This window comes from Lissotriton vulgaris, chromosome 5 (genome assembly GCF_964263255.1).
Source record: "Lissotriton vulgaris chromosome 5, aLisVul1.2, whole genome shotgun sequence".
NCBI lineage: Eukaryota > Metazoa > Chordata > Amphibia > Caudata > Salamandridae > Lissotriton > Lissotriton vulgaris.
Genome location: NC_141693.1, coordinates 1,888,640,788 through 1,888,664,447, shown reverse-complemented (window position 1 = coordinate 1,888,664,447; position 23,660 = coordinate 1,888,640,788). Strand labels below are relative to the sequence as shown.

The 23,660-nt window shown below is 49.9% G+C and overlaps 1 protein-coding gene across 1 annotated transcript in view; it reads right to left on the bottom strand.

The window, feature by feature from the left end:
* Nucleotides 1-1,316: 1,316 nt before the first annotated feature.
* LOC147717632 (E3 ubiquitin-protein ligase TRIM39-like) overlaps nt 1,317-23,660 on the bottom strand; it is a 242,370-nt gene continuing 220,026 nt past the window's right edge. The window contains exon 6 of the mRNA XM_086924426.1: nt 1,317-2,380. Coding sequence (XP_086780552.1) covers nt 1,836-2,380 — 545 coding nt within the window. The 3' untranslated portion in view covers nt 1,317-1,835. The remainder of the gene's footprint in view (nt 2,381-23,660) is intronic.

Genomic DNA, 23,660 nt, shown 5'->3' with positions numbered 1-23,660 from the left:
TGCATCCAGCTGAGCAGGTCTGCAAAATCGCTGTAGACTCCTGGCAGATATTCAGCCAAGAGATGAATGCGGTTGCGAACAAGGCCGGACTGGGAACCAAAACTGGCCCTGGCAAAGTGCTCGTCGGCCCCCCCCTCGCTCCCCCCGGGGAGTGTGGGTACCGCCGAGCTCTTTGCCGGGGCCGGTTTTCGGACGATTTTGTTACAGGACCGATTTTGCAGCTATGCTGCAAAAACGGCCCTGTAACAAAAACGGCCCCCAGGGGCCCAAAACTGGCCCTCCACCCGTGCGGCGCACAGGGGGATTGCCCGGTGCCCGCTGTGGCCAGTCCGGCCCTGGTGGCGAACAGCCCCGTTCCACATGGCTGGAGACACTTGCAAAGACCGCCGCCCCACCCTCCAACACACATTTTTGTAAATAATACATGGCTGTCATATTGTCCATCCAGGATAGGAAAACCTTGTGAGATAGGTGAAGATGGAATGCTTTCAGGGCTGGGAAGATACCCTGAAGCTCCAAGTAGCTAATGTGTAGGGACTGATATTTGATATTCCACATACCTTCTACTGTGAGGTCTTGTAAGTGAGTACTCCAACTCATCTCTTCTGTATCAGTGCCGAGGAACAGAGTCCAGAAAAGGTCACCCCTGTAGCAGGTTGTTGGTGTTCCACCATTGCAGAGAACAGTGAGGTTGGCGCTCTATCAACACTGGATATTAGAGATGACTCTGTTATTGACACCACAGGTGAGCTAGACATTGCTGTAGGGACACATATATAACCTCGCATGAGGGACTTTGACAATATAAGAGGCCATCATCCCTAGCAGCCGCATCACAATCCGAACTGTGAGAGATGAGCTGAGTTGAGTATGACTGACAACGACTCCCTAAACCTGGCATGCCTTAGCAACGCAGTCTTAACAACTGTGTCTTTACCATGAATGCCTTCACCATGCATGCCTTTGCAATGAATTTTGTTGTAAAGGCATGATTGGTAAAGGTGTATGCGTGGTAAAGATCACACCCCAGCCACCACTGCCTGAAACCCTAAAACCCGGCTTCAGCCCTGCAATCTACCTGCCACATCCCGAGAAATGACCAAGCCCCCCACCCTGAGCCGTAAAACTGGTCTTCAGCCTAAAAAACTACCCAGACCCCAGCCCCCAGCCCAGAGCCCTAAAACTGCCCCTCCCCCAGCCCTGAGCAGTACAACTTGGCCCTAACCTAAAAAGTACCCCACCCCCATCCCCTGGGCCCTAAAACTGGCCCCATCCCTAAAAACTACCTTGACCCCCATCCACTGACCTCAGCCCTACTTACCAAGTCGCATCCCTGTCCTTCCTGTCCCGATCCTTCCTGTTGCTCTCCCTGCCCATCCGTTCTGCATCTAGAGCGCGGACTATCTTAACGACGCATATGGGGGGAAAGGCAAGCAATGTTCTGCTTGCCTTGAAACGGCACATGTGGATAAACCTGTGTTGTAAATGCTGTTTCCTGATGAAGTGTTAAAGGAGTAAGAAATGACAGAACCCTATTAGCTCCTGATGGACTCCGTAGACCTCTGACGCAAGTGTTAGAGAAGCAGTCATGTGAATGCAGGTTAAGAAACCTGAGTTTGCACACTGATGAATAAAGACGTGTAAAACTACCCTCTTTGTATGGCATAGTCACTGGCGAGGGCCCTGGCTGAGGAGGACGCTACCAGCGAGAATACTGCTACAAAGTTTGCTTACCTGTCGTTAGTGACAGAAAACTATTTTGATACACACCGTTTTCACCTGAAGACAGTAGATATCATTAGTGGCCCTTTACCTGGAGCCAGTGTCTGCTGCTTTTACTCCCATCCTGTCACAGACAGGATCCTCAGTGCACCCACATTTCTACCTCCATCACTGGTTCCAGGACAGAAAAAGGGCCGCAGGGTGGGGGGGAAGGAGACCCCAGAGAAGGTGAAGAGCAGAGACCGGTCATCCACATTGTACAGTGAGAGTCTGCCTGCTTCATAGTCCAGGAAGAGACCCACAGCCCTGGGGGGCACACGGGGGGTCAGGAGGGTGGGAGGGGAGGTGCCAGCATCATAGTCACCATCTTTGAGACACACTGTCCAGAATCCATTCTCAGGAGATGCTGTGATGTTTCCCCTCCTCCGCACAGACTCGTCACACACCCCTAAGATCCAGCTTGTCTTGTTCCCCACCTCCACAGCCCAGTAATGCCTCCCTGAGCGCAGTCTCTCTCTTCCCAGGACTATGAGGGCAGGATGGAATCTCTGGAATGTGTCAGGCAGATCCTGTGCTCTCTCTCCACGTCTCACGCTCTTTCTGTCCCTGGACAGGACGAGTCTCCGATGAGCAGTGTCCGGATCCAGGGTCACATTGGCTACAAGACAGAGAAGCAGAGATCACATATTAGTAAAGAGCCAACAAACAGCAGCAGTAACCACAACTCACCCACCACAGAGCAGTCCCAACTAGCTCATGTCAGGCTCTTTGTGAGCTGCACCGCCGGGTCTGGGATACCGGGTTTAGGTTGTAACATTGAGGGTGAAACTTTGATAAACTATCAACACCACAATACTCCATTCAAATAACTAACATGAACAGATACTCAGTGTGAACTGTATAAATAATAAACATACATAAAGCTCACTCATCTTGTAGTTTGATGGCGGAAAATTATCAAGACTTTCAAATACAGCGAGAACCCCTCTGCTACCGGATTTCCTAGGTTTCCACTTGAAATTCTAATTCCCTCATCCATATTCTTGGCAAGAATAAATTTACGGGCTCCGTTTCTGTCGACCTTTGCCTTCTTACAGACGTTGATACAACTCTCCAGGAAAAAAAAACAGTAAAACACAGCTGGTGTTTCCGAAAAGGTGGAGAACCAAACATCTGAGGAAGAGTGGCAGAAACAAATGGACCTCTTTCCAAAGGCAATGGCTTCCTCCAGTTTAACAATTTAAATTTAACTTCATTATATATATGAGACACACAAGAAGCATACAAAATGTGGTTTGTTTTAGGCTACGAAATAGCTTATGTTTGCGCCTATTAATGTATAATTTAGCACAGCACCTCAAAACTCATTTTAAGGTCTACTTCTGCGCTTTTTAGTCATGTGGCCAGGTTTTGTTTTAGGGCAGTGAAATTGTGAAAAGCTGAGCTCTGTGCATGGATTGAGGCTGTGCACCTCCAACTCTCTCGCTCAATTTCATAACTCTCTATAAACATCACCTGTATTACTCTATTTGATGTATGCATCTCAGCTTCCTCTTTTCACTCTTAACCATATTTTTCTTTCTACCCTTTACCCCTCTCTCTACCTTTCTCTCTCTCCCGCTGCTTTTTAACTGACCCTTACTTCTATACCTCTCCTCGTTTTGCTCTCTTTCTACCTTGCATCTCTTTGTTTACATCTACATCTCACTTCCTTTAGCTCTTAAATTTCCCCTTTTTCTACATTACCTCTCTATCCATCTCAGCCGGCAACACATCCAGTTGTCCATACCATACATTACATTGGCTTTGGCCGACACCTTGTCACATGGCTGTATAAGTCAATAAGAGAACTTGCACACAGACCGCTGCATACCCTGAGAGCCACCTGGGAGGACGAGTTCGGGCGTCAGATGCATGATAAGGAATGGGACAGAGCCCTGGAATTTCCTAAGAAAGTATCTAGGAACGCGAGGTTCAAAAATATACAGTACTACATACTGCACAGAGCGTATCGGACACCGGCACGTCTCCAACGGTTTTACCCCGACACCCAGTTTCTCTGCCCCAGATGTCACTCCCAAGACGCCCACTTCCAACACATGTTCTTCAGCTGCCCAGTGCTGCAGCCATACTGGTCTGCCATTCTCGACTCTATCAGCACGCTCACAGGACTCACAGAGCTACACTCCTGGGAAGCGGTAGCAATGGGAATATTCCGTAAGCTGAAGACACACAAAGTACAGGTCCGCTATGTGGCTTTGCCCCTACTCCTAACCAAGAGGAACATCGCCATGCACTGGCGAGCAACCACAGGACTCCCGCTAGAAGCATGGGTGGGAGCGGTGCAGAAATGTGTGGCAGCAGAGGAGGCAGCCCTAAGGGAGGAGGAAGCAAAAGGCCAGAGCAAACGCCCCATAACCTTAGAGTGGGCCATTTTCACCCACCAGTTTAAACAACCCCATGTGCGCGATGCACCCAGCGCCTCCCAATATGCCCCTGCGGTCCCGACAGGGCCAACGCCGCAAAATAAAGCTCATATGATATGACCCCCCGCTTCCTTTCCCCCCCTTTTACCTTAGCAGAAGGGGTAAGGACACACCAGAACAAACAGCTCTTCCTGCCACGCCTGACGACGCCCCTCCTCGAATAATGTCTGTAGGCACTGTAAACCTTTCCGTGCAGCCTCTAGCCGATGTGCCCCAAACATCCTTCAGGATCCTACCTCCCTGACTATGTCTCCGCTCTCTCCCCCCCCCCCCCCCCCCTGGTTTTTTCCTTTTTTTCTTTTCTTTTGTCTTTACCGCACATGGTTCTCCGTTTATCTCCCCCAGTTTTCCCTTGAACTCACATTGCGTCAAAGACAGATGACTAATGCCCCCACTGTTCCTACCATGTGCAATCAGTCAACCTTCCAATGGCATATTTGTACCACTGTAAAGTAACCAGATGCACTATGATACAACGTGTGAGCATTTGAAAAAGGTTAATACATTTTTTTTTACAAATAAAGAAATCCATCTCACCCTTTGGAGCTAGTATTGCTCTGTCTATCTTTACATTTCTTTCCTATCACTTTTTCTTTACCACACAAATAGTTATCTAGTTCTCTACCTCTCTTTCCCTACCTACAGCTTACTTTCTACCTCTCTTTATCTTTCCTTCTGGTTATATAGTTATAATACGTATATTTCTACATCATCTCTACCTCTCCCTTGACTTTATTTCTTTGACTAAACCTTTCTCTTAATGTCTCTCTCCATCACCTATTTCCTGCTATTTTCCATTGCACGTATTCAGCAGGATCACAAGTAATTGTCTAGCAGAAAGGTGCAAACATATATAAACAGGATAAGTGGGACAAGACAAGGGAAGAGAGATGAGGAGAAAGTTATTAGATTTCAGGCAATTGAATATGTAAATCCTCAGAGCCACCCTTTAATTTTCACTGTTGCAGTAGTGAAGGGGAATCGATTTGGGATTACACATATACCACAACTAAACAATTTCAAGTAATATGTGTACATGTTTTACTTCAATATTATGCACTCATCCATTTAACAAGTCACCCTTACCGTGTGTTTCCTACAATGAAAGTAACACGTTGGTTAGACACTGAATTCCACATGGGTCATTACGATGGAGGATTTTCCGCATCCTCCGGGCCGGCAGACGCCACCGCCGGCCCGGAGGATGCGGAAAATCCTCTGCGGACTCACCGCCACATTAGGATGGCTGGTGGGTCATGGTTTAGGTCCGCAGCTTTTCCGCCGCGGCTGGCTTACAACCGCGGCGGAAAAGCACTAAAATGGTGACGGTGTCTCTCAGACACCGTCAGCCAAATTAGGATGTGCTTTTGAACATGCTTTTCCGCCGTGGAAAAGCATGTGTAACTGCACTGCGGGGACCCAGGCGGTCACATCCTAATCTGCACAGAGGGAACGCCGCAGCCCATGCGGACGTTCCCTCATGCTCTGGGGTCGCGGACGGACTCAAGTCCGTCCGCGATCGTAATGACCCCCAAAATGTTGTTGCAAGTAACAAATTGAAATCTAAAAGAAATCGCTGTATCAATGGCTGTTCAAACTTTCTATTGGTACTATTTGGATATCGGGCAAGAAGCTTCTACTGTTTAAGCATGACCTCATTTTTGAAGGTCTAACACAATTCAATATTGTTTAGCCTCATCAGAATTTGAATGAGTTGAAAAGAGGTAATACATTCAAAGTTGCTCCAAGCAGGGGGCCTCAAAATCGCTCTTGCCTGGGGGCTTTATAAATCCTTAAATTGTTAGTGGTTGTGCTGCTCTGAGTGGGGGTGTGTGCTGAGTGAATGCTGCAGTGCTGGTACTAGGGATGTGCAGTGGCTGAAGGATGACACAGAGAGCAGATACCACTGCTAAGGCTAGAAGATGGTGCAACTGTGAGGGTAGTAAAGAGAGTAGTGATGTACTGTGAGTGCAGGGCTTTGCAGATGGCAGGAGAGCACCCTCCGCTTGGAGAAATGTGTATATAGTGACAAGCTGTGCAGAGGATTGGCCTCAGTATAGAGGTGTGCAATTATAGTGGAGCTCTTGTGGAGAGGTGTGGCAAGTGTGTCACCACAAAGACATACTGATCAAATGGCTATGGTTCAGTTGGGATAACATTAACCACTTGGTGCCGTATTTTGGAGAGGGCCTACTTTGTGCGCCCCAGGGCACTCTGGTATTATAGAAGGGGCCGCAGATGCTTGTGCTTCCACTTCTGTAATATGTATACTGTTGGCGCGCATAAAGCGCCAGAGGTATCTGCAAGGGGTGGTCTGTCATTTTCATGGGGGCGTTCTGCGTGCAAATGAGGGAATCCCTTAGCCTCTGCACCCGCGCCGTATTAAAGACGCGGGCTCAGAGGCAATGAAGCCCTCAGGAGGCGCACTGAAAGTGCGCCACCTCAAAAGTGACGCACTATCAGTGCACTCCTTGATGGCAGCCTTCTGGCGGGGAGAAAGGGGGTCTCATTGACCCCCAGACATCCCCTTGCAGGTGACCCGCCAGCAAGGGGATCTCTATTCCCCTTCACAAATGCAGGCGGGTTGCCGAATGCACTGTGAAAACACGGAGGAGCGGCTGCTTGCAGCGCATGGCAGAGATTCACGATAACACACTGTATTTCCCTTCATTTCGCTGGGTACCCCTTTGAAAAGGTGCTCCCAGCGCAATGAAGGGATATGCGCCACATCTGTAATGCGGCCCCAGGAGTGAGGTTATATAAATTAATTAAGAAAAACAGAAGAATGGTATAGTGTGGGGAAAAAGGTAACAGAGATTCAATGCAGTGAGAACCCTAATTAATCACTGCTTTGTCTATTTATGACAAGATATGATGTATTTATTACTTCGTAGACAAGCTTCATAACCTGTACTTCTTTACTTTAACCCACAAACATATATGTAACCAAATTGTACAAAAATACATATACGTAAAAACATAAATATCTTAGACCAAAGGCATTCTATAGCCTACATAAAAAAACAGAAATAAAAAACATCACAAAGGAATGTAATGATTGAACTCTCTGTACCGTCTTCCAGTTGTTTAGGGCATATATGGCTGATTCCTTAGCTAGGTGTACAGTCAAACCTAGGAGGTGCTCTTTTGGGCATTTTGCACACTGGTAATATGCACTTTGCAGGCAATGGTTGTGTGGGAACTCGACATACAGTTTACCTCTGACAGCTTGGGCATATCTGAAGACGGCCCCTGGATATCTTGCTGTGAGCTGAACGAGACATAATTGAGCAGCACCCTAAAACCACAGTATGGGACATAACAGTATCTATTTGATGGTCTTATGTTTTCTACCACAGACATTGTTTACAGGCCATAAACTAGGTGAGGAACAAAAATGTCCACTATAATCTCTTCCAGTATTTCGATGGCTTATTTATCCTTGTTAATAATGGCAAATGGGAGACGCTGGACCAGACTGTCCCTGTAATACTACAAAGAGAATAAGACTGATGCACAAGTTACTACTTGTGTAAAGACATATCTGTAAGAGACATTAATTAGTGATAGATTCTTTACCTTAGAATAATCCCCAGGCGTCAGACTGGATCCGGAAAGCTTTCGTCAGCAGTACCCCTGTGCGTCGATTGGCATCGTCGTACAGCTCCGTGTGCGTCGTATTCGCCGAGATGACGTCACTGGAGCTACTTAGACGCACCCACGCATGCTGATGTCAGTTCTATAAACAACTTTCCGCGACAGGAACGCAGAACCATTTAAGATACTGACCACTGGTGCATAGAAACTGGGACCCGAAAAGATGACCTTAACCCTAGAAATCAGGTCGCAGAACGGGGGGGATGGGTGACGCGGTAAGGAATCTATCACTATCTAATGTCTCTTACAGATATATTGCTACACAAGTAGTAACTTGTGCATCTGAAAGAGACACGGTAGTGATAGATTCCTTACCTTAGAATAGATACCCCAGTAATACCAACCCCAGAGGTGGGTCTGCGAATAAGATTACACCAGAAAGTCACGGAGAACAGAATGGCCAAAGAAGCCGACCCTCCAGATCTGACTGTCAAGGCAATAATGCTTTGTAAAAGTGTGCAGTGAAGCCCACGTGGTAGCCTGACAGATGTCTTGCAGGGGGACACCACGTCCCCAAATCGTAGTGGCTGCTGTTGCCCTGGTAGAATGGGCACGCAGCCCCACAGGAGGATCTTTTTTAGCCATAGAATAACAGGCTTTGATACACAAGATGACCCAACGGGAGATAGTCCTCTTGTGAACAGCCTGGCCTTTCTTGGCGCCTGCGTAGCCAACAAAGACCTGGTCATCCACCCGGAACTGTTGTGTGTGATTCAGATTAAAGGAGAGCACACGTTTTGAGTCCAGAACGTGGAGCCTCTCTTCCTCTCTGGAAGGATGCGGAGGCGGAAAGAAAGTGGGCAAGGTGATAGTCTGGCTGATGTGGAAGGCAGTGACAACCTTTGGCAAGAAGGAAGGATGAGTGCGAAGCACAACCTTGTCTGAATGAACCGACAGAAAAGGAGGCTTACAAGAAGCCTGGAGCACACTCACTCTCCTGGCAGAGGCGATAGCCACCAGGAACGCAGTTTTCCAAGTCAGAAGACGTAAAGGACAATTGTGAAGCGGCTCAAAGGGAGCGCACATGAGATAAGTCTAAACAAGATTCAAGTCCCACTGAGGCATTATGAAAGGAACAGGAGGAAACATAGGCGTAATGCCTTTTAAGAATCTCTGTACAACAGGGGACTTGAAAAGGCTGATCTGGAAGTCTCCGAAAGGCTGAACTAGCCAAAAGGTAGCCATTGATAGTGCCCACACCAGAGCCCTGCCGGGCCAGAGAAAGAAGGAACAAAAGGACCTCAGAAAGAGGGACAGAAAAGGGATTCACAGCCTTGGATGTGCACTATGCCACAAGTTTTTTCCACCAGCAGGCGTATACCGATTTGAGGAGGGACGCCTGGTTGCCAAAATGACATCACAGACTTCGGTAGGCAAGTCAAATGGAATCAACTTTCGCCGCTCAATCTCCACGCATGTAGGTGGAGGCTGAGCAGGTTCGGGGGGGAACCGTTCCCTACTGCTACGACAGAAGATCCTTCCGCAGAGGCAGTCGGATTGGGGGATCCAGGCTCATACTGAGTAGCTCGGGATACTAAACTCTTCGGCCCAGTCCGGAGCCACAAGGATGACTTGGGCCCGGTCACGCCTCATCTTCTTCAGCACTCTGGGCAGAAGTGGTATAGGCGGAAAGGCGTACAACAGACAGCAAATCCACTCACGACAAAAAGCGTCGCCGAGCGAGTGCCGCCTTGGAAATTCCAACGCGCAGAACTGATGACATTGCGCGTTCTCTTCGGTGGCGAATAGATCGAACCAAGCCGGGACTCCGCCGGAGACCAGAGGCCTCTGATCTCCGCCACTCCCATGTGGCCGCCCCATCCTAGGAGGGATGCATCCCTCACCACTGTGTTGGGGAAGGAGAGGTATCTGCCACTGACCCTTTGCTGATTTGTGAGCCACCACTGCAATTGCAGTGCAGTGCCTTCTGAGAACTGAACGTAGTTTGACAGGTTCCTATGATACTGTGCCCACTGGAACTTTAGGTCCCACTGCAGAGCCCGCATGTGCCACCTGGCATGGGTGGTCAGCAGGATGCAGGAGGCCATGAGTCCTAGCAGCCTCAAGGTCTTCTTGACCGAAAACCAGGAAAGATCGGAATCATAGCCCGAATGTCCTGGACTCGCTGTTCGGGAGGATAAACCCCAAACTGTGCCTTGTCCAGAACCGCTCCGATGAAGAGCAGCCTCTGGGAGGGAATCAGGTGCAACTTCGGCACGTTGATGGAAAACCTCAGCAAATGAATGCTGAGTGAATGCTGCAGTGCTGGTACTAGGGATGTGCAGTGGCTGAAGGATGACACAGAGAGCAGATACCACTGCTAAGGCTATAAGATGGTGCAACTGTGAGGGTAGTAAAGAGAGTAGTGATGTACTGTGAGTGCAGGGCTTTGCAGATGGCAGGAGAGCACCCTCCGCTTGGAGAAATGTGTATATAGTGACAAGCTGTGCAGAGGCTTGGCCTCAGTATAGAGGTGTGCGGTTATAGTGGAGCCCTTGTGGGATTGTAGGGACGTGTGGAAAGTGTGTCACCACAAAGACATACTGATCAAAAGACTATGGTTCAGTTGGGATAACATTAACCACTTGGTGCCGTATTTTGGAGAGGGCCCACTTTGTGCGCCCCAGGGCACTCTGGTATTATAGAAGGGGCCGCAGATGCTTGTGCTTCCACTTCTGTAATATGTATACTGTTGGCACGCATAAAGCGCCAGAGGTATCTGCAAGGGGTGGTCTGTCATTTTCATGGGGGCGTTCTGCGTGCAAATGAGGGAATCCCTTAGCCTCTGCACCCGCGCCGTATTAAAGACGCGGGCTCAGAGGCAATGCAGCCCTCAGGAGGCGCACTGAAAGTGCGCCACCTCAAAAGTGACGCACTATCAGTGCACTCCTTGATGGCAGCCTTCTGGCGGGGAGGAGACATCCCCTTGCAGTTGACCCGCCAGCAAGGGGATCTCTATTCCCCTTCACAAATGCAGGCGGGTTGCCGAATGCACTGTGAAAACACGGAGGACCGGCTGCTTGCAGCGCATGGCAGTGATTCACGATAACACACTGTATTTCCCTTCATTTCGCTGGGTACCCCTTTGAAAAGGTGCTCCCAGCGCAATGAAGGGATATGATGGAAAACCTCAGCAAATGCAGGAGGTCGGCCGTAATCTGGAGGTAAGAGACGACTGTCTGGGGCGAGCCCGCCTTTAACAACCAGTTGTCGAGATAGGGGAAGACTGAAACCCCTGATCTGTGTAGATGAGCTGCGACCACCGCCATCACTTTCGTGAACACCCGAGGGGCGGTGGTAAGGCCAAAGGGGAGCATGGTGAACTGAGAATGCTCCTGGCCCACCGTCAATCGCAGGTAACGCCGATGGGCCGGTCGGACGGGAATATGAAAATAAGTGTCCTGCAGGCCCAGTGCCACCATCCAGTCTTGTGGGTCGAGAGCAGACAATACCTGAGCCAGTGAGCATTTTGAACTTCTCCTTCCGAGGAAGCGATTGACGTTCCAAAGGTCTAAGATGGGATGTAGACCCTTGTCCTTCTTTGGAACCAAGAAGTAATGGGAGTAACAAACAAACCCTACTTCTGGCATTGGAACACGCTCAATGGTCTCCTAGGCCAAGAAGGCTGTAACTTCTTGCTGGAGAAGTGCCAAATGATCCCCCGAAATACGGTGGAACTGCAGTGGCATGGCTGGGGGGAGGTAGCCTCGAAGGGGAGGGGGTAGCCCCTTTGAACACTCTCCAGAAGCCACCAGTCTGATGTAATGGTACTGTAAAGAAAACATCCTCAATCCAGGGTTGGTAGATGAAGTAATCTTTATTGGTCAGATACCCCAGTGGGGGAGGTGATGACGAATCCTTCCCCTCACTGGAGTCTGGTGGACCTGAAACACCAGACTAGGAAGGTATGGAGGCACTGGCAGCGTAGGTATTGGTGGACTGACCCCCACGCAGGCCCCGTGACCCGCCTCTGCAAGCCCCACTACGCGGCTGCGCTGGGACTGTTGCTGCACAGGCTGGATCTGAAACGAACATGTTTGTTCACCTCTTCCGGAGCTCTGAAAGTAACGAAAGTTAGAAGCGGAAGGAGTACTTGCGGCCGAAAGGCCTAAGGACTTGGCCGGGGCCCAGAGTCCTTGAAACGCTCCAATGTGGAATCCACCTTATCACCAAAGAGGCGGGTGCCATCGAAGGGCATGTCCATCAAAGTATTCTGGACATCTGCAATAAAGCCAGTCGTGCTCAACCAGGCATGACGACGTAGCACCACCGTTGTTGAAATTGCCATACCCAGCGAATCAGTGGTATCACGACCACAACGTATAGTGAACTTGGCTGCATCCCTCCCCTCCATAAGAGCTCGGTAGAGAACTGTCCGGGCCACCTCCGGACACTGAGGTAGCACCTGCTCAACCGCATTCCATACAAAATGGGAATAGCGGCCCAAGAGATAGGCAGTGTTCACAGACCACAACAGTCCAGAACTGGCAGAAGAATTAATCTTCTTGCCAAACTGTTCCAATTTCTTGGATTCCTTGTCTAGGGGAGCAGAAGGAAAGGCACTCGGGGACATTGAGGCCTGAACCACCAAACTCTCAGGTGTAGGGTGCTGGGTGAGGAAGGCAGGATCGCCTGGGGCCGGACGATGGCGTCGGACCACACCCTTGTCCACAGGGGCCCCTGTGTTGGGCCGGGACCAAGTGCCCAGAAGCACATCAGTAAGTGCATCATTAAACAGCAACAGCGGTTTTGTTGAAAAAGAAGCTGGCAGAAGCATTCCAGTCAGTAGGTTGGTCCAGACAGCCACTGTAGGAAGCTCGAGGCCAAGAGCCTCGGCTGCCCTATGTAGTACCGTGGAAAAGGAACTACTCTCCTCCATAGTAGCTGAAGGGGATAGTGAACCATGCGACGGAGTGTAATCCGGGCCACCGGCCTCCGCCTCCTGATCCCAGTCGGGGACGGACTTGCACTGTGCTGCGAGAGGGTCTTCAAACCCCTCCCAGTCCTCACCTTCCTCCACAAGTGGACGAGGACGTGGGTGAATAAAAGGGTAAAAGTCCCCCATTGGGATCGGCATCAGGAGACATCCCTTTGGCACTGTGTCAGCGTCGCAAAGGAAGTTGGTGGCAGTGTCGGCAGTCGGCATCGGTGCCTCTGGCATCAGCGACTTCGATGTCGGTGGGGGCTGTACGGGGTCCACCGGCAAGAATGGGGAGCCCTGGCCGGACCCATGGAGGCCTCTGGGCGTCGACGACGTCAGGCCGGAGCCGGCGAAATCAAGGAACGCGGAACAGTGGGGCTAGCGAGGCCCAAAGGCGATCCAACGGGGCCGCCCCGGCCGAAGATACATGCCATTGCAGACATGAACTCTTGCAATTCTGCTGGAGTCGCCGATGGACCCGGAAAAGGTGGGTAAGCCAACGGTAACTGCTCAGGCTCCGCTAGAGCCGCAGGGGCGGTGCCACCTGCCCCCTCTGCCATGACCTGCGACCAGCAAGGGGAGGACGAACAGTGGCGACGCTTCTTCTATTTTTTGACCTTCGCCTTACCTGTCTCCGAGTGTGAAGACTTTGAATGATGGTGCTTGCTCTGCGCCTATCGACGCACAGGGGTACTGCTGACGAAAGCTTTCCGGATCCAGGCTGACGGCTGGGGATTATTGTAAGGTAAGGAATCTATCACTAACATGTCTCTTTCAGATAATGATAAAGTATACATTATCATTCCTGTTCTTGCTATCATTGTCATCATTGTGTTTATTAGGAGGGCACTACAAGGAGTTGGTGATGATGGTTTAGCTACATTTTTGTTAAACATATAATTTTGTTAATACTGAACTCAAATCACAGTACTTTAGGGGCTGGGCAGTGTTGGAAGGCGAATCAGAAACAGCTTTGTCTGAGAGTTAAAGCTGGTCCCATGCTTTCCTATCCTCTATCTTTCCATCCATTCCATTCTGTGTTCTCCTCTCTCTCATCTTGCCTAATCATATCTCTCTCCTTGTCTCTCTCTCTCCCCCTGTCTTTCTAACACCTCGCTGAGCTGGAGAAAGTCACAGTGCTGCCATCAGTGGCCTTGAGAAACTGTCCACCGCTGGCTCCTGCCATCCGGGCAAATGCCCGATGGAATAAATGGGCAGTTCAGCCCTGAAGATGGTGCCCGTAGGGATTCCTTTATGGGAGGTGAAGAGAGGCCCCCAGTGAGAACAGAAAGTGGGCCTGCTTTTATTGGTTCCTGAATGATCATTGGTTGGTAAAGACCAGCTTGTTCCGCTGCTTCTGTCGGACTGCTCCATCCTGTTTACAGGAGGGGGAACCGCTGGGTTTCCAGCAGTGGACTCCATCAATGCAAAACCTTCACCAGGTGGCTGTCCACGATAGGTCCACCAGGTCACAGTCGCTGTGACCCCGACCTCTTTAGGGTGGGGCTAATATTACAGATTTTTCTCACCAGGAATTGCTATATGTAGAGTGGCAGTTATGGGAAGGAAAATAGAAAAGAAATCACTAATGATTAGGGAGAAAATATCCTGCTCTGGTGGGTTTAATTTTGCAGAACAAAAAAGAATGCAGAGAGATCTATATCAACATGGCATCCTGATCAGCATTAAGCGCACCTTAATTACATCTGCTGCACGTTGGGGCAAGTCTTCCCCCAGGACGATAGAGGCGAGGTCATCCCCTTCCTCAGTAGCCAAACTAACTGCCTACCAGGGTCTAAATGTCCCCTTATGCTTTGTTTAGGGTGTATTTATTGTGCATGTGATAATATATTTATTTAAGGCAATAACTACCGCATTATGAGTGACTAGGGAAATGGGCCGGATTTTTTCCACCCAGAGAATTGTCAATACCAGGAGTTCTGGTAGCTCTGTTGGTAGGCGAAGCCTGAACCATTATGAGCAGTTTTATTGGGTCCACCAAACTGTGAGTAGCTGCTGTGGGATTGTGTAATTCCTGATTTGATTTTCCCGGTAATTTCAAATTTTTCCTTGAATTTTCATGCCAAGATTTCCATAATCAAAATTTGTGAAAAAAGTTTTACAGAAGTATAATTGATTATTCCGTTACCAGCACAGTTAAAATTAACAGGGCACTCATAAGGGCAGCCTATGAAATTTTACAAGTCCTATCTAAAAATCCACCCAAATAAATTGAGCTAGGATCAGCAATCATAAACATTTCAGACACACAAAGATCTAGCAGCACAACACACTTCGCTATTTGTAAAGGAAGACAAAATGTACAAACAGAAAAGGGGTTCAGCTACCGCGTTCCTCCAAAGCTATGAGTTTCAACCAATGATAAAGCCCCCACGCCCACCTGAGGTTTTAGACCTGGAACTGTATTTCTGCTTTACTATAACAATCCAGTACTATGGCTGTAGCTCTACCCTATCTGAAGGATTGTTCTCTGGTGAGTGGTGGATAAGTACACTATTTGGTTATCGCAGGTGTGGAGTCCCATAGGTCAGCTCCAATTATATCTTATTGGGAGCGCATAACTCCTTTCCATGCAGAGTGCTGTTTGGCGTTGCTGCAGTTCTGCACAATGGATTTAGGCCCAGATCTCGGTACTGGGGTGAATGAATGACATTGTTTTGCATTCTGTCCATTAATAGTTCTTATTGCATTTGTCACCCCAAGTGGGACGGGTGTGCTCAGACGTGGGTCCCGTGCTCTCCATGCCACTGGAATCAAGCTATTCTGGCTGAAACCGGTCTGAGGATGCTTGTTTCCAGTCCAGGGAGGACCTGGCCTGGCAGTTCGGGCTGGGCTTTTACCATTGGGCGCAGGGTCAAGACTGATTTGCATATGGCTGGGTCCAAACTGGAATGGCATGGTGAGCAAAAAAAAGATGAATTTCGGGGCAAGATCTCTGTACTGGGCTGAATGCATGACGTTGTTCTGCATTCTGTCCATCAATAGTTCTTCTTGCAACATTCAGAGCTGCAGCATTGCAGGCTAGAACACAGCAGTCATCTTTTGCTTGGCAGTTTCAACCGCCTTCCTCAATTGGCCACCAGGGCAAGACAAAATAACAGTCCATGCCTAGAATAACAAAAGTTGACTCACTAACTCTACCATACCATCCATCAAATAACAGTGCCCAGGGAGGACTATCCAGCATTCCCTTGCTAAAATGCCCCAATAGAATTTGTAAATGCAATCCTTTCTATATACCCCCGGACTTCAGTGTTTGATCTTACAGGAATGAAGGCAATACACTTCAACTGTCTGAGGATGCTATATCTACCCTCCATCTTGTGCCATACTAAACCATGGCAACCAAAAATGGACCCCACATGTACCAGCAATTATACTCTTATCTCACATGGAGTCTGACTTTCATACCTGTGCCAGATATCTAACATGCATATATGCTCTTGGAAAACACAGAGTATATTAGCGCTAGGATTTGGTTGCTAAATCTCAGCAAACCTTTACAAGAGTAGGGGCAGTATCCTGAACTCCTCCTGAAACAGAAAATGGTCTGCTTAGGGCTATGAATGTCCAGAATCCCATATGCGGACACCACTGTTCTATGTCAATAACTAATGATATGGATGGTAGCTCCAAATCATTTCAGAGAGAGCACTTGGTGTGCCACTTCAGGTCACTGAAAAGCTTCTGGATCTTGCCTTTAAAATGCTTAGACAAAAAAGTCAGGACTCCAGTTTGACATGCAAGTGTGTCACTCCGAGAAGCAGTACATCCCCATATTCTATGCAAGGGATGTTCTCATCCCAACAGATGATATGAGTCATAATAACTGAGACCAGGAAGCAAGGAAATATTAACCCTATAGGTGTAGCTGTCTGCCAATGGCTGACGGCCCTACAACCTCTACAGTGCAGGTGTCGGCAAATGACCAGCACTGGGGAGGCACTTAAAAGGCCACTCTGGTGCTCACTAACAGAGGGAGTCCTTAATTTTATTTATCAATGAGTATTAGCTTCATTGCAGTAAAAGTGAAAGTAAAACAAGCCGATGGGCTCGTTTTACTTTTGTGAATCAGTGCTTGGGGTACTGTCTCAGTCAACCGAGCACTAATATTAATGGGAGAGGTATCATTGGAAAGAGGAGAATCTCCCCTTTACAGTGGGGTCCTCTGCCCAGTGTATTCCTGCTTGGGGATCGCCGCAGGAGAGTGATCCCCAAGTAGAGATCCACCCTCTATACAAAAGGGATGGGGCAATGGCTTGTGACCCTCCCCTTCATCAATTATTTTATTTCAGGTTTTCTTCTCCACCCCCCATAATAGAGGGGTGGGAGATGGCTCCCACACCAGCTAAATGGGGCAACAGGGCAACAGTCTTTCTGACTCCCTTGCGGGGCATATTAGAACAAGTACTTCCGATCTGCCTCCCCAAGGGAAAGGGGGGTCAGAAAGCCCACTAGGCACCAGCGTTATTTAAATAAAGGGGTGTGGGCTGCCGAGCATGGAAATGTCCATGCAAACATCCCAAATAAATGGGGAGACAGTCTTTCTGCCACCCTGGGGGGCCGATGGGGTGATTCCCTGATTTCTGCCCCCAAGAGGTGGGGGAAGGGCAAAAAGCCCACTTGATGCAATAGAGGGGTGGGGGCTGCCCACCATGGGCATGGTCATGCCCCCATCCCATCCAAATGGGACAACAATCCCCCCCCCCCTCCCATTTTAAGGGCAGATTGGGACAATTACTCCTGATCCGCCCCCTCCCCAAACTCCACTAGGGACTAGGGTTATTTAATTATTTAGACAGAAAGGGGTGGGTGATGCCTAGCAGGGGCATGACCATCTCCTCGCCCAAAATAAATGGGGAAAGTCTTTCTGCCACCCCCAGGGAGCAGATGGAGGTAATTACCCCCGATCTGCCCGAGGTAGGGGGCAAACATTTTATTAGATGCCAGCTATTTTTTTTTAAATAGAGTGGTGAAGGCTGCCCATTATGGGCATGGCCATGCCCCAACAGACTACTAAATGGGGCAACAGTCTTTCTGCCCCACTTAGGTGGCAGATTGGGAAATCACTCCTGATCGGCCCACCGGGTGTCAGAAAGCCCACTAGGTATCAGGATGATTAAATTATACAGAAATAAACGGGTGGCATGGGCATGGCCATGCCCCCAGTCCAAATAAATGGGGAAACAGTCTTTCTGCCTCCCAGAGGGCATATCAATCAATCAATCAATTATCGCATTTATATAGCGCACTACTTACCCAGAGGGTCTCAAGGCGCTGGGGGAGGGGGATCTTGAGTTGCTTCCTGAAGGCGAGGTGGTCCTGGGTCAGGCGGAGGTGGGTGGGAAGGGAGTTCCATGTCTTGGCGGAGAGGTAGGAGAAGGACCGTCCCCCTGTGGTGGCTCTACGGATGCGGGGGACGGCGGCGAGGGCGTGGCTGGTCGATCGAAGCTGGCGTTTGGGAGCGTAGAAGTTGAGGTGGCTGTTGAGGTATCCTGGGCCTTGGCTGTGTAGGGCTTTGTGTGCGTGGGTGAGGAGACGGAAGGTGATTCTCTTGTTGACCGGGAGCCAGTGCAGGTCTCTCAGGTGTCCGGAGATGTGGCTGCGATGGGGGATGTCCAGGATGAGTCGTGCTGAGGCGTTCTGGATCCGCTGGAGTCTCTTCTGGAGTTTGGCGGTGGTTCCGGCGTAGAGGGTGTTGCCATAGTCCAGACGGCTGGTGACGAGGGCCTGGGTGACCGTCTTCCTGGTCTCGGTGGGGATCCACCGGAAGATCTTACGTAGCATGCGCAGGATGTTGAAGCACGACGAGGAGACGGCGTTGACTTGTCTGGTCATGGAGAGGGAGGAGTCCAGGATGAAGCCCAGGTTGCGTGCGTGGTCTGTTGGTTTGGGTGCGCTGCCTAGGGCGGGGGACCACCAGGAGTCGTCCCAAGCGGCGGGTGAGGATCCCAGGATGAGGACTTCCGTCTTATCTGAGTTCAGTTTCAGGCGGCTGTTCTTCATCCATTCGGCTACCTCTTTCATCCCTTCGTGAAGGTTGGCTCTGGCGGTGGCGGGGTCGTTGGTAAGGGAGAGGATCAGCTGGGTGTCGTCGGCGTAGGAGATGATGTTGAGGTTGTGCTGGCGTGCGATGTCTGCGAGGGGGCTCATGTAGATGTTGAAGAGGGTTGGACTGAGCGAGGAGCCTTGAGGGACGCCGCAGATGACTTCGGTGGCTTCAGACCTGAACGGAGGGAGGCGGACTCTCTGTGTCCTTCCGGCGAGGAAGGAGATGATCCACTCTAGTGCCTTCTCCTGGACTCCGACGTTGCTGAGGCGTTGTACTAGGGTACGATGGCAGACAGTGTCGAAGGCCGCGGAGAGGTCGAGGAGGATGAGGGCCGCTGTTTCTCCGTTGTCGAGCAGCGCTCGGATGTCATCGGTGACTGCGATCAGGGCGGTCTCGGTGCTGTGGTTGGCCCGGAAACCAGACTGCGAGGGGTCGAGGGATCCGTTCGTCTCGAGGAAGGTGGCCAGCTGCTTGTTGACAGTCTTCTCGATGACTTTTGCAGGAAACGGGAGCAGCGAGATGGGGCGGTAGTTTTTGAGGTCGGTGGGGTCAGCCGATGGCTTCTTGAGTAGAGCGCTGAGTTCGGCGTGCTTCCAGCTCTCCGGGAAGGTAGCGGTGTCGAAGGAGGTGTTGATGATGTCCCGCAGGTGGGGTGCGATGACAGCGTCGGCCTTGTTGAAGACGTGGTGAGGGCAGGGGTTGGTCGGAGATCCGGAGTGGATGGAGTTCATCGTGCGGACGGTGTCTTCGGTGCTGATCGGAGTCCAGGCGCGGAGGGTGGTGGTGGGGGGCGGTGGTTCGGTCGTGGTGTTCGTCGGTTGATTGCTGAAGCTGTTGTGTATGTCCGCGATCTTGTTGTGGAAGTAGGAGGCGAGGGAGTTGCAGAGGTCTTGCGAAGGGGTGATGTCGTTGTTTCCGGCGTTGGGGTTGGAGAGCTCTTTGACGATGTTGAAGAGTTCTTTGCTGTTGTGTGCGTTGTTGTCTAGTCGTTCCTTGAATGCAGTTTTCTTGGTGGCGCGGATGAGTTGGTGGTGTTTTCGGGTGGCGAGCTTGAGGGCAGTCATGTTGTCCGGTGTTGGGTCTCTGCGCCAGGTTCTCTCGAGGGCTCGGCAGTTCTTCTTGGAGCTCTTGAGTTCGTCGGTGAACCATGGGGCTTTCTTGCTACCGGGTCTGCTGGGCGGGGTCCTCAGGGGGGCAAGCTCGTCTGCACAGTCGCTGATCCACTTCGTGAGGTTGGTGGCCGCCTGGCTAGGGTTCGTTGTGCTGGTGGGAGGGTTCATGCTCAGGGAGGACGTGAGCTGGTCGGCTGTGATCTTGTTCCAGCTCCTGCGTGCAGCCTGTTGCTGGTGGTGGTGGATCGTGGTCCTTGCGAAGCTGAAGTAGACGCAGCTGTGGTCCGTCCAGTGGAGTCCGGTGGCGTGGCTGAAGGCGATGTCCTTGCTGGATGAGAAGACGGGGTCGAGTGTGTGTCCGGCGTAGTGGGTGGGGGTGGTCACCAGTTGCTTGAGTCCCAGGTTGGCGAGGTTGTCCAGCAGGGTGGTGGTGTTGCGGTCGTTGTTGTTCTCCATGTGGAAGTTGAGGTCCCCGAGGAGGATGTAGTCAGCGGAGCAGAGGGCGTGCGGGCTGATGAAGTCGGCGATGTCTTCGCTGAATTGTGTGCATTGTCCCGGGGGTCTGTAGATGAGGGTGCCTCTGAGGGTGGTCTTGGGGTTGATGTGGACCTGAAAGTGCAGGTGCTCGGCGGTAGCGAGGGTGTCGTCGGTGTTGGTCGTGATGCGGATGGTGTTCCTGTGGACGATGGCGATGCCTCCTCCGGTGTGGTTGATGCGGTCCCTCCGGATGATCTTGTAGCCGTCTGGGATGGCGATGGCTATGTCGGGCGCTGAAGAGGCGTTCATCCAGGTTTCCATGAGGAAGGCGACGTCTGGTGACGTTGTGTCGAGCAGGTTCCAGAGCTCGACGGCGTGTCTGTGGACGGAGCGGGTGTTGAGCAGGATGCACTTCAGGTAGTTGCTGCTGTTGGGTAATATCCGCTGATCTGCCCCCCTCCCCATAGGGGGCAGAAAGCCCACCAGACAATAGGGAATAAAAAACATGAAAAAATAAAATAGAGGGCTTAGGGCTGACCACCATGGGCATGGCTATGCCCCTAACCCAGCTAAATGGAGCAATGGACTTTCTGCACACCTTGTGGGGCAGACTGAGACAATTCCCCGGGGTAGTAGGGGAGCAGAAAATCAGCGAGGCACCAGGGAATGTTTTTTTTTTTAATATGGGGGCGGGGCTGCCTAGCATAGGCATGGTTATGCCCCCAACCCAAGTAAATGGGGCTGTAGTCTTCCTGCACCCCCACCCCCTGGGAGGAAATGGGTGTAATTGCCCCTGGGGCAGAAAGAGCACTCAACTCCAGGGAAAGATTTTTGATTATATAATAATGACGTGCGGGCTACGCCCCCACCCCAAGTAGATTGGGCAACAGTCTTTCTGCCCCTGGGGGCAAATGGCAGTAATTGCCTCTCCAGGGGCGTCTGGTGACATTTGAAAGTGGTGAGGCGTAAAAGTTTGGGATGAGTGCCCATTGGCGAGGGAGCATAGCGAACGAGGCTGACAGTCGTAAGAAGCACATGGAGCTTCAGCCTCAGGTAGCTCCTTCTCTGCCCCTCAAAGCTCCTGGTGATGGAAGACTATGTTAAAGGTAGTCGAGAGGGATAACTGACAGTAAGGTAAAGGTAAATCATGCTAACGGCAGCTGTAACAGAAAAGGCACAGTATGGTGGTGGAAGTCCATGCAAAAATGTAGTTTCATTTGATAAGGCACAGTGTAGTGATGAAGACCACGGTTTCTATATTATCGGTTTCCAGTTTGTTTACTAGGGTTTATACTATGACCTGATTGATCTACTAACACCCGCTAGGGTGCTAAAATCTTAGTCGATCGCCACTGGAGCAAAGACACTACACGGCTCCTATGTTTTGTTTCCTGATTGTTATTATTGTGTATACTCGTATGCGATTGCTACCCTACCTTGCAACCCTCTCACTACCGAATATTATAATGTCTCCAAGAGTTTGTCTACCCCACCTCCTGTTTCTGTAAAGCGCTCTGATATCTGCAAGGATCTTGTTCGCGCTATACAAAACTTTAAAAATAAATAAATAAAATAAATAAATAAATAAATAAGGCAGCTGTGAGGGATACAGCGCAGGATAGGCTCCCTCCCTCTCCTGTCCCTTCTCTGTCTGCAGCCCCCGGATGCCTCAGGTCAACCATCGCCCGCTGTGCCTCTGAATGTACGAATGCTTGCCAATCATAGATCACAGTCAGGGATGCCGCAATTCCAGAACAAAACATAAATGGCCACATCTGCATGGTAAGGAATGGCAACAAAGACAATAGGTCTGGCTTCTGTATACTTGAATGGGCTTTACCGAGATTCAGTAACAGGGAGCACAGCAGCAGACAATGCTCGGCCAACAGCAAGGAACAGTGCAAGCAGACGCCACTGTGCAAGCTTCTCTCGCTCTCTCTCACACAAACACATTCACACATAAACATACAACAGGTATAGCATATTCTTCCCTAACACATAGATCAGGGTTACACACACTACAAGTGACCTAAATTCTTAACGGCGAAAGTGCCTGCAATAGCAGTAAGGGTACACCATAGGCCTCTGCAAATATACCATATTGTCTTGTGGCACTCTAAGTAATATCATGATTGGGGCACTAGACAGCCGACCAATACACCTGGCTTCTTAAAATGCAAAACCCTTAGTTTTACTATGATTTCTTTTAAATAAGAAAGACCTGTTGAATTTCCATAACAACTATTCAGGTAAGGTTCGCACAATTTTGTTTCAGCTACAGATTAGCCAACAAAAATACAAACATATCTAGTAGTTCGACTCTCTAACTCTAAAGTAAAAAAGATATCTTGAGACAGATGAACTCACACTACCTGTGCTTAAACACTGATGTGTCCATTCAGCGCGCACAGATCAGCACGTTGAGGCCTTCATATTGAAATGTGTGAGAAAGACCGGTCTGGGAGCGCTGGAAGATGAAACAATCTGAGATAATGATCGTAAATAATCATAAAATGAAACTGTTCTTGCATCAGGTTGGAACATCCGGTGTTTCGCGTGATGTGCGAGCAGGTTTCAGAAAGAGACTGAAGAGCATGAGGTAGGGAATACACAACATAAAATTGTAGGTGGCTGCTATTTCGGAATACAGTAATAGTAATAATAATAATTTTTTAATAATGCCTAAATAATCATTCACCAACATTACAACCTACCAATATTGTTTACCAGTTTAAAAAGAGCTGACTAGCTCATCTCTTGCCAAAATACACGAAGAAATGTGCAAATCTCAGCTGACAAACACCCCAAATCATCAGTATCACTGTGCTAAAATAAAGTTATTTACGGTGAGGAGAAAGCATCCAGTGATAAGTACCATGTGGCAAATCAAGCGACGAAGAAGCATGGCTTGGGAGCCTGAAAATTCAGTACCCGAAGGGCTGTGTATCTTCTATGCCTCCCGAGGCAGCACTTTTTACCAGCTTTGACAAAACACACAAGGGCGCAGTCAGTGTGAATGTTAAGTATAACATAGAACTGCGACCCTTTGACCGGCACAGCCTAGGCTGTCACCAAGCTCTACAGACAGCTACTGTCATTCAAGACGACTGGCCTGGCACATGCTATACAAATACAGACATAATCAGGTGCGCCGGCTTCCCCAACTTATTTGGAACCGTTTTCAAATTGATTAATTGCGATTATCATTCCCT